The 11,399-nt window shown below is 35.4% G+C and overlaps 1 protein-coding gene across 1 annotated transcript; it reads right to left on the bottom strand.

Annotated features, from left to right (window-relative positions):
• Window positions 1–674: 674 nt before the first annotated feature.
• LOC105535672 (keratin-associated protein 20-3) lies at window positions 675–10,707 on the bottom strand. Its single transcript, XM_011974834.1, has 2 exons — window positions 10,609–10,707; window positions 675–827 (listed from the first exon to the last, which is right to left on the bottom strand). Exons 1-2 carry the CDS (start codon window positions 10,705–10,707, stop codon window positions 675–677), a joined length of 252 nt encoding a protein of 83 aa, XP_011830224.1.
• Window positions 10,708–11,399: the final 692 nt, after the last annotated feature.

The raw sequence follows: 11,399 nt of genomic DNA, 5'->3' as shown, positions 1-11,399 counted from the left end.
TTTATTAAACAAGTGAATATTAATAAATTTAAAGAATGAATAACATGGCCGGGCCAAAGTAGTTTAATTCAAAATAAACCTAGAACTCCCTGCTCCTGAAACATACCAAAAGGTACTTTGCCTGGTAAATTATGAAAACACATCAGTTTAGAAAAGGAAAATGTACTTAATCTAGGGCACTGATGTGGATTTAGTGTGAATTTAATAATGTGTCTTCCTTGCCTAGAATTAGATTGAATAATTAAGCATTCTTTTTTTTTTTTTTTTTTTTTTAGATGAAATCTTGCTCAGTCACCCAGGCTGGAGTGCAGTGGTACAATCTCAGCCCACTACAACCTCAGCCTCTTGGGTTCAAGTGATCCTCCTGTCTCAGCCTCCCCAGTAGCTGGGTCTACAGGCATCCACCACCACACCTGGCTAAGTTTTGTAGTTTTAGTAGAGGTGGGGTTTTGCCATGTTGGCCAGGATGGTCTCGAACTCCTAAACCTAGGTGATCCACTTGCCTCAGCCTCCCAAAGTGCTGGGATTACAGGGAATCATTAACAATTCTAGTTGGGTTAAACAAATAAAAGAAGTGTAGTAGAACAGCAAAAATGGACCCAATTGTAGATATTATTCAGTCAATGCCTGATAATAACCATGTACTATGATCACACTGGTGCCAGCAGTCAAATTCATAACCCACCACAGCCACATCTGTAGCCACAGTCCAGGATTCTAAAGGCACCAAAGCCAGAGGTATAACCATATTTGCAGCCATAGCCATAGCTTAGTCCTCCATAGTAGTTGCCATAGTAGCTTATTGTGTCAGGATTTAAGTCTTTAGCCTAAGAGGCAAGAGTAAGTTTTAGTGCATAAAAACACTAACAGTCTTTTATCAGTCTCAGTGTAGGTGTGACAAACCACAGGCACTCCTGACATTCTTATATAGATCAACCTGTGTTTAAAAATCTCATTAATCTTATATCTTTAGATTAAAAAAAAGACTCCATATCCTGATAAAATTGAGATTTTCTTCTCAGTATGTTATGATGCTGCCAAACAGTTGATAGGCTTTAAGGGAAAAGAAAAAAAATGCTGAGTTCAATGACCTTGCTCACACATGCTGAATTTAACCTTTGTAACTATGTTGGATGACATCACGTGGAGGAGGCAAATGCCATCCTCTTCCCATCATTTTGCTAATAATACCCTTCTTCTTATATGCATATTTAAATCCTAATCAACACAGCTGTGATGTTATCTATATACATCTTTGTAGCAAATACAGTGGACTCTTGAATACCATGGGTTTGAACTGCACAGATAGGCTTATATTAAACAGATTTTCTTCACCTCTGCCACTCCGGCAGCAAGACCAACCCCTCCTCCTCCTTGTCCTCCTCAACCTACTCAACATGAAGACAATAAGGATGAAGACCTTTATGACGATCCACTTCCACTTAGTGAATAGTAAATACATTTTCTCTTTTTTCCTTATTTTCTTAATAACATTTTCTTTTTTTTTAGCCTACTTTATTATAAGAATGTAATCTAGTATACATAAGCATCTATTAATCAACTGTTTATGTTATTGGTAAGGCTTCTGGTCAACAGTAGGCTATTAGTAGTTAACTTTTTGGGGAGTCAAAAGTTATACTCTGATTTTCAACTGCGTGGAGGTTGGCACCCCTAACCCCTGCATTGTTCAAGTGTCAACTGTGATTTATTATGTACAAACTCCCACCAATCACATATTACTCTGTAGATTTCCTATTGCTACGCTCTCTTAAAAGTAGTGCTATTTTCTTGCTTGTTTAGTTCCTTCCTCTCTACACCTTAAGCATTCTTTAAAAAGTTGTTTAGTTGATTATCTTGGACCTGCACTGTAATGTAGACATGTTTCTTCAGAGAAAAGAAAAGCATTGAGACTCTTATCGGATTTCAATGTCATAGGGACGTAGAGTAGACCCAAATTTAACAGAAAGTATGTCTATTAATTTTTCTTTAGGGATATTGACTCTGTCTGTATCAAGTACTCATATGTAGACTTAAGTTCTGAAATGCAGACTGAATCTAGATACTATCATTTCTTAAGATGATTAAAAATAATTGAAAATTTTCCTTCACCACTGACCTTTAGGGTAACCCGTGCTTTGATCTGTTATACTTCGGTCATCCACTTTTAGGCAGTGCTAGCATGTTGGCTGAACCATCTATAATCTGGGACTAATTTTTCCTTCTTCAACTGGAAAATCAGCATAAATTTGTAGGTGTATGTTGAGAAAGGAGAGAAAACTCAGCAGAGTGGAAATCATGAGAATCCAAGCCAATTGCTTCTGTAAGTTGTTTGTGCTTTCAGAACTCCCTTAAGCCCAACCTATGTTCTCCACCTTCACCTGATGACAGAGAGCTGATGTGTATGCTCAACTTTCTGAATAAGAGGGCTAGGAAATATATCGTTCATAATGGGCAGTTCAAATCATATGATGAACTAAAAGTCATTTTTCCAAAGGAGAATATACATTTACAGAAGAGAGCATAGATTTGCTCCAAAATCCTAAAAGTATGTACCTGATTCACCTATACAGGCCTGTAAATGCCTCCAGACAGCATTCTTATCAGTCATAGATGCTTCATGCACCATTGAATCTGCCCCTCTATATAGTTTGAACAACAGAGCAATATTCACAGCTGACTATGACCGTTCCAGAGCCTTCTCTTGCTCTTAAGTAACTCAAGACTGAAAGCCATTATATTCCTTTCTAAATGGTAGCCCGTACCATATACAAATAAAGATTATGTTGCCATGAAAATGTAACAAAGTGACTAAGTATTATGCCTCTTGCTGAGTGGTAAGAGGGGCCAAAGGGAGCAACTTATCCTTCATTCAGATCACTAGACCGATAAAACTTTCACTGAGTGGCAGATCCCTGAATTTTTATGTAATTTATTTTCTATCTTTGGTCTCTTATGGGTCATTTAAAGATGTCCATGGTAGTTGTTAATTATTGCTCTCTGGTTCTGATCACCATAATACCATCAATATATTCCATTTTATATAATTTATTTTCTATCGTTGGTCTCTTATGGGTCATTTAAAGATGTCCATGGTAGTTGTTAATTATTGCTGTCTGGTTCTGATCACCATAATACCATCAATATATTCCATTAACACGGTATCCTCTGGAATAGAGAGGCAGTCAAGGTCTCTGCAGATGAATTTATGCCTGGACACTGAAGAGTTAGCATTCTTTTGAGATAGGGCAGTGAAGGAATACGATTGGTCTTGCCAACTGAATGGAGACTGACTCTGGTGTTCTTTATTTGTAGGGTAAAAAGACTGCCAGATAAAAAGTGAATATTAGGTTCAAAGGGATGTGTTTATTGGCTCCAGCAGAGAAACAGCACATCTGACAAAACAGCTATATCTGGAGTCATTACTAGATTAAGTTTATGATAATTCCCTCTTTTTCTTCTAAACCTATTTATATTTTGTAGAGGACAAATAAGCAACTTAAATATAGATGTGGTACAGTCATCCCTCTTGAAACTTTCAAGACTTTAATGGTAGTGTTGTGGTTTAAATTGTGTCTTCAAAAAGCATATGTTGAAGTCCTAACCCCTGGTACCCATGAATGTTACCTTATTTGGAAATAGAATCTTTGCAGTTGTAATCAAGTTGAGGTCATACTGAATTATGGTAGATTACAAGTCCAGTCACTGATTTTTTTTATAAGAGGGCTTTGTGACAAAACAGAGTTGAAGACACACACAGAGAGAATGCCATGTGACCAAGAAAACAGAAGTTAAAGTGGTATGTCTGTACGCCGAGAAAAACCAAAGATTGCCTGCAGCCATCAGGAGGTAGTTAAAGGCAAGGAAGGATTTTTCTCCAGACTCTTCAGAGAGAGCATGGACCATCCAAACCTTGATTTTTAATTTCTAGCCTTCAGAACTATGAGAGAATAAGTTTCTATTGTTTTAAGCCACCAAATATATGATATGTTGCTATACTAGTCCTAGGAAATTACTGTAGATAGCATTAATCTCTATAATCTTTCTGGAAATAAAAGATTGTTTTTAATTTACTATTTGGTAGGAAGAGGTAGCTCTACTAATTTCTGTTTATTCTTTCCTACCACAATAGACCTCACTCCAGAGACCCAGTGTGCAGATTCTGCCAGTTGTAACATATCTATTTCATAGGGGGAGTGGTGGATTCACTGTGCCCATTATGAAATAGATGAAAGTTCAAACTTCATTTATTATTTTACTTGACCACAATAGGGTATGGAGTCTTTAAAAATTTAGTCTCTGTTTAGAGCCAATGTCTGATAATCTCTAAAAATTCTGATGCTTTACCCTTGTCCAAAGCACTGTCATACTAGTAAATTGGTGCAGATTATTTTGAAGATGACTGAAAGGATGATTTACAGTATCATCTTTTTGGCAATGCTGCATGGATCTTCCTCAACAGACCTGCCTCGCATTCATTCAAAAATTTGTGGGCCTGTAAATTGGCTTAGATGGAGTTGGTTAATTGGTTAATGTATAGTTTCTTTTGTCTTTAATCTTACAGATTCCATTCATTTCCAAATTTATTTAGAGCAGCAGCATTTTTTTATCCCTTTCAGTGAGTTTGTTTTAGATATTTGTAATACAGCTAGGTGATTTTGTAATATTCTCTATTTCATTCTGGGATCCTTTGTTCTTCTAAGTAATTTTTCATAATTTGTGTAAATTAAGGTTCACTCTTTTTTATTTATGTTTAACTTTTATTTTAAGTTCAGGGGACATATGCAGGTTTGTTACATAAGTAAACTTATGGGGATTTGTTGTACAGATTATTTTATCACCCAGGTTTTAAGCCTAGTACCCATTAGTTTTTTCCCTGATCCTCTCCCTCCACCCACTGGTAGGCCCCATTGTATGTCGTTTCCCTCTATGTGTACACCACAAAGATGAGAAAAAAATCGGCATAAAGTTCACTCTTTGTGCTGTAAAGTTATATGAGTTTTGAGAAATGGATAGTGTCACATTTCCACAAATAAAATATCACACAAAATAGTTTTACTGCCCTAAAAAGATCCCCTGTGATTTGCCCATTTAATCTTCCTTTCCTGAACCTTTAGAAATGACTTATCTTTTTACTATCTCTAATGCCTTTTCCAGAATATAATATAATTGTAATCATATAGTACATGGCCATTTCACTAATTTGGCGTTTTAATCACAATTTTTATAAAGAGAATAAAATACCTAGGAATAAAGTTAACAAGGGAAGTAAAGGACATCTTTAAGGAGAACTACAAATCATGGCTCAAGGAAACCAGAGAGGACACAAACAAATGGGAAAATATTCCATGCTAATGGATAGGAAGACTCAATATTGTGAAAATGGCCATACTGCCCAAAGCAATTTATAGATTCAATGCTATTCCCATTAAACTACCATTGACATTCTTCACAGAATTAGAAAGAAAACATTTTAAAATTCATATGGAACCAAAATCTACATAACCAAGACAACCCTAAGCAAAAAGAACAAAGCTGGAGGCATCACGCTACCCAACTTCAAACTATACTATGAAACTACAGTAACCAAAACAACATGGTACTGATACAAGAACAGACACAAAGACCAATGGAACAGAATGGAGAACTCAGAAATAAGATCACACATCTAGAACCTTTGACAAACCTGACAAAAACAAGCAAAGGAGAAAGGATTCCCTGTTTAGTAAATGGTGCTGGGAGAACTGGCTATCCATATGCAGAGAATTGACACTGGACCCCTTTCTTACACCTGATAAAAAAATTAACTCAAAATGGATTAAAGACTTAAATGCAAAACCCAAAATTATAAAAACCCTAGAAAATCTAGTCAATACCATTCAAGATACAGGCATGGGAAAAGATTTCATGATGAAATCGCCACAAGCAATTGCAACAAAAGTAAAAATTGACAAATGGGATCTAACTAAAGAGCTTCTACATGGCAAAAGTAACTATCATCAGAGTAAGCAGGCAACCTACAGAGTGGGAGAAAATGTTTTCAATCTGTCTGTCCAACAAAGACCTCATATCCAAAATCTACAAGGAACTTAAACAAATTTACAAGAAAGAAACAAACAACCCCATTAAAAAGTAGGCAAAGAATATGAACAGACACTTCTCAAAAGAAGGCATTCATGCAGCAATATGGTTTGGCTGTGTCCCCACCCAAATCTCATCTTGAATTTTCGCATATTGTAGGGGGGTTCAGTGGGAGGTGATTGTATTATGGGGGCGGTTCTTTCCTGCACTGTTTCCAGGGTAGTGAATAAGTCTCATGAGATCTAATGGTTTGATATGGGAAATGTATTTCTCTTGGCTCTCATTCTCTCTCTTGCCACTGCCATGTGAGACATGCCTTTCACCTTCCGTGATGATTGTAATGTTTCCCCAGCCACATGGAACTGTAAGTCCAATAAACCTCTTTCTTTCATAAATTGCTCAGTCTCAGGTGTGTCTTTATCAAAAGTGTGAAAATGGACTAATACATGCGGCCAACAAACATATGAGAAAAAGCTAAACATCACTGATCATTAGTGAATATTTTTGAAGTACTAGTTTTTAATTTTGTTTATTTTATTCACCATTTTTCTATTTTCAATTTATTTATTTTTTCTCTAATTTTTATTATATATTTCTTATGCTTGCTTTAGGCTTGCATATTCTTCTTTTCCTGGTTTCCTAAGGTGGGAGTTTTTAGATCTTTCTTTTCTTCAAATTTATACACACAGCGCTATGAATTTTCCTCTAAGAAGTAAGTTCATGTACTGTTTTTGGTGCATCTGCCTATTTTACTAAGTTGTATTTTCATTTTTTAGAATACATTTAGATCAATGTATTTTCAAATTTTTTGGACTTCTTTTATTCATGTATTATTTAGCAGTGTATTAATTTTCAAATATTTAAGAACTTTCCAGTTTTCTGTTATTTACTTCTATTTTTATTCTAAGTGGCCCAAAAACATAAGTGGCCCAAAAACATATAGTTCCTTTGTTTAAATGTATTAAGGTTTTTTATGGTTCAGAATGTTATCTATCACAGTTAATGTTCTATGTGACCTTGAGAAAAATGTGTATTATGCTGTTTTTGGGTAGAATATTCTATAAAAGTTAAGTAGATGATGTTGATTATATTTCCAGTTCACTATACATTTCAGGTAAACTACACCTTATTGTTTTCCTTTTTGCTTCATCTGCCAAGTACTAAAGTGGGGCATTGATATCTTTACCTGGAACAGTGGATTTGTCTATTTCTTCTTTCAGTTCTATCAGATTTTGCTTCACATATTTTGATGCTTATTGTTAGATGTATACATGATTAAAATTGTTAGGTCTTCTTGAACATTTTTCTCTTTATTTTTATGTAATGTCTCGTTATTCTCAATAATCTTACTTGCTCTGATGTTTTCTCTGTCTGGAATTAATACAGCTACTACAGCTTTTTTGTGATTATTGTTAGCAGAGTATATTTTTCCATCCATTTATTATGGATACTTTTTTATAAGATGAATTTCTTATAGACAACATGTAGTTAGATCTTGTATATTTATATGTCTTGATAATCTCTGTCACTTGGTGAATTTAAACCATTCATATTTAAAGTGCCTGTTGATATAATTAGATGAATGTTAGTATTATTATTTTCTGTGTGTTGCATTTGCTTTCGTTTCTGTTTTTTCTCCTTTTTTACCTTCTCTTGTTTTAAATGAGCATTTCATATAATTCAATGTCATTTTCTCCCTTAGCATATCAGACAATTTTTTTTTAAAAAAAATTGTGGTTGTTCTAGAGAGTCAACTATATATTTTTTATTATTCAAAGTTCACCTTCAAATGCCACTATGCCACTTCATGTGTAGTGGGGGTAACATAACAGAGTATTCTTAATTGTTCTCTCTCATCTGCAGTTATTCATTTCCCTTATCCATATGCTATAACCACCAAACACATTGTTGCTATTATTGTTTTAAGGAGAAGCTGTATTTTAAGATAAATATAAGAAAAAGAAAATGTTTATTTTACCTTTAAGTATTTATTTTAATGCTTTTCTTTTCCTTATGTAGATGTGAGTATCTGACCTTTATATTTTCTTTTCCCTGAAGAACTGCTTTTAACATTTCTTGCAGGGCCACTAATGAATTTCCTTAGTTTTGTCTGAAGAAATATTTATTAGTTGTTCACTTTTGAAGGATAATTCTACTGGACATAAAATTCTAGATTAGTGGTTTTTTTTTTTCTTTGAAAAGTTTCAATATTTCACTCTACTTTATTCTTTTATGTTTTTAAATAATTTTAACTTTTGTTTTAGATTCAGGGAGTACACGTTTCTTACATAGGTATATTGTGTGATGATAAGATTAGAACTGATGATACAGTCACCCAAGTAGTGAGCACAGTACCCGATGGGTATTTTTTCAGTCCATTCCCCCCTTCTCTTTCCTCTGCCCTCTAGTAGTCCCCAAGGTCAATTGTTTTCATGTTTATGTCCATGTGTACTCAATGTTGAGCTCCCACCTATAAATGAAAATGTGGTATTTGGTTTTATGTTCCTGTGTTAATTCATTTAGGATAATGACCTAAAGTTATATTCTTGTTTGCATGATTGCAGATGAGAATTCCACTGGAATTCTTATTGTTCTATTCTAGGTAAAAACATTTTTCCTCCTGCTTCTTTTTGTCTTTGGTTTTTGAGGCTTAAATATAATATACCTAGCCTGGGCAACATGGTGAAACCCTGTCTGTACTAAAAATACAAAAATTAACTGGGTGTGATGGTGTGCACCTATAGTCCCAGCTACTCATGAGGCTAAGGTGGGAGTATCAGCTGAGCCTGGGAAGGCTGAGGCTGAAGTGAGCCATGATGGTGCCACTGCACTCCAGCCTGGGCGACAGAGACAGATGTTGTCAAACAAAACGAAACAAAACAAAAACCAGAAACCAGAAAATGAATAAATACATAAGAGGTACGTAGGTGTAGTTTTTAAAATATTCATTCTCCTTAGGTTTTTCTGAATTTATGGTTTGGTACCTGCTACTAATTTTCAAAAGTTCTCAGTCATAATTATTTTAAATATTTTGTCTGTGGTTAGGTTATCAGGACTTGCCACACTGTCTTCCACAATGGCTGAACTAATTTACACTCCCACCAACAATGTAAAAGCGTTCCTTTTTCAGTGATGCTTAGTAGAGACGTAACTTTGCATTTATGTAAGATTTATGTAAGGTCTAGACTCTTTTCTGAGCAAAATTATACTCTGTATTCTTTTTTAAAATGAATATTCTGAATTTAATAGTTAATAGGTTTTCTGCCAATACTTTATTAATCCAGGTATTAGAAAAAAGATTATTTTGTGAAAGAATATAGGAACACAATGTGTTTCAGTGAAACCTAGAGTACTGAATTTCCTATAGACAACTATGCACCATTCTTGCCTCTTATTATTTTCCTTTGTGTATCTCATTGATAGCACCTACATCTCCTAAGTTAATTCCTTAGAGATACGCCATAAATTCTGCCAGTGACAGGCTCTTGAGCAAGATGTGACCTGGAAGAGAGGCAGAAGCTGTATTATTTCACCTGCATTAGCAAGAAGATGCATGATGTTTGGGAAATGTGGGGTTTTTAAAGTCTGTTTCCCTTAGAAACACTGACCTTAATATTATAGGCAGCTGTGACCTTCAGTGTCAATTTATTATGGTTCCTGTAACTTCCTAACTAACTAAATGGTGGCAGTGAATTTGAGTGATTGTAGAAGCCTTTCTTGACTTTTTCTCCTATGCTCTTTCCTGTGGTTTTATATCCATTTATTTCTCAGGGTTAAATCATTTTCTGCTTAAATATACAGAATACTTTCTATTTCCTCAACAAAACATTGAAAGACATCACTCAGGAGAGTAACATACAATATAAATGTGCATTAATGCAATGTGCAATTTTATTGGGTCAAAAAGTCCTTTTCTTTTTATTTCTAAACAAACTTCTTTCATGACAATCATGGGGGAAAAATTTGCCAGCTTGTAATTCTATACCCAGTAAAAATATCCTTCCAAATTTAAGTTAAACCATTTTTTTCACGAGAGAAAAGTGGCCCAGCAGATTGCACTATAAATATTAAAGAGCTTTCTCTATGTAGTAGCAAAATGATCCCAAATTAAACAGAAAGACTTAGGAAGGAATGAAAAGGCCAAGAAAAGGTGAAATACATAGTTCAATGTAAATGGCTGGGGAGATTGAGTGATATAAGGAGGATGTCTCTAAGCTGGGGTGGATGTAACAGTGCCCTGGAATGGGTTGAAGAGCTGAGGAGGATGGAGGGCACTCATATGTTCTAATGTGGCAGAACAGAACCTAAGGGTACCATAGAGGCTGTCTATGGAGATAAGCAGGGGTGGGGCAGCCCATTGCAGAATGACAGTACTTGAGGAGGGTGAGCACAGGTGCAGAACAATGAAAGTGGTCGCCGTACATAGCAGGGCATTGGAGCATTAGTTGGGTTAGGAGGGCATCCTTATATTAGAGAAGTACAGTGGGGAGGCCAAATTTGGGATGTAGAGTATTAAGGGACTGAGTTCACCTCTGCTTGCACAGGCGTCGGAGACTGAGCAGGACAAACTGGATAACCATGAGGACTGGAGCCCGTGATAATCATTTGATGTGGGTTGTTGGAGGGCATACAGGACCAGCAGGGTAGTCTTCACAGGCATAGTGGTTGGGACTGCATGGACAAAGGGAATTGGCTATGTATTGGAAGAATGATTAAATAAGTAATTCTATCAAGGATCATGGGAGTAGCCTTGATCAACCTTATGGCATACAGGGAGAAAACTAGAATGATCGTTGTGATTTTAGGTTAGAATCACAGTGTGAACACATGATTTTCAGTTTATTTATTTAAAAACAAAAATTGTATATACTTAAGGTGTACAACTTGATGTTTTGTTATATGTATACATTGTGAATGATCATCACAGTCAAGCTAATTAACATATTCATCACTTCACGTAGCACAATTTTTCTTCTTTTTGTGATGAGTACAGCTAAGATCTAAAATCTTCTTAGCATATTTCAAGTATGCAATAGAGTATCATTAACTGTAGTCACTATGCTGCCCATTCAATCTGCAGAATTTATTTTTTATAAATGAAACTGTACACTTTCACCAACTCCTTCCCATCTCCCTCTCCCCTCAGCCCCTGACAACCATCTTTTTATTAATACTCTCTGCTTCTATGAGTTTGACTATTTTAGATTCCACATGTAAATTAAATCATGAAGTATTTGTCTTTTTTGGATTTATTTTACTTAGCATACTATCCTCCAGGCTTGTCCATGTTATTGAAAATGACAGGATGGCAGAATTTTGTC

Source organism: Mandrillus leucophaeus, unplaced genomic scaffold, assembly GCF_000951045.1.
Source record: "Mandrillus leucophaeus isolate KB7577 unplaced genomic scaffold, Mleu.le_1.0 Scaffold1494, whole genome shotgun sequence".
In the NCBI taxonomy this organism is placed as follows: Eukaryota; Metazoa; Chordata; class Mammalia; order Primates; family Cercopithecidae; genus Mandrillus; species Mandrillus leucophaeus.
Note: the sequence above shows the minus strand (reverse complement) of the source record. Positions and strands in the feature narration are given on the sequence as shown.

Bases quoted from the DNA above. Each gene is read 5' to 3' on its own strand.
- LOC105535672 (XM_011974834.1), bottom strand. From the start codon at position 10,707: ATGCCCTCCAACAACCCACATCAAATGATTATCACGGGCTCCAGTCCT. The intron at 828-10,608 runs GTGAACTCAGTC...CTTGCCTCTTAG, and splicing joins CGACGCCTGTGCAAGCAGAG to GCTAAAGACTTAAATCCTGA.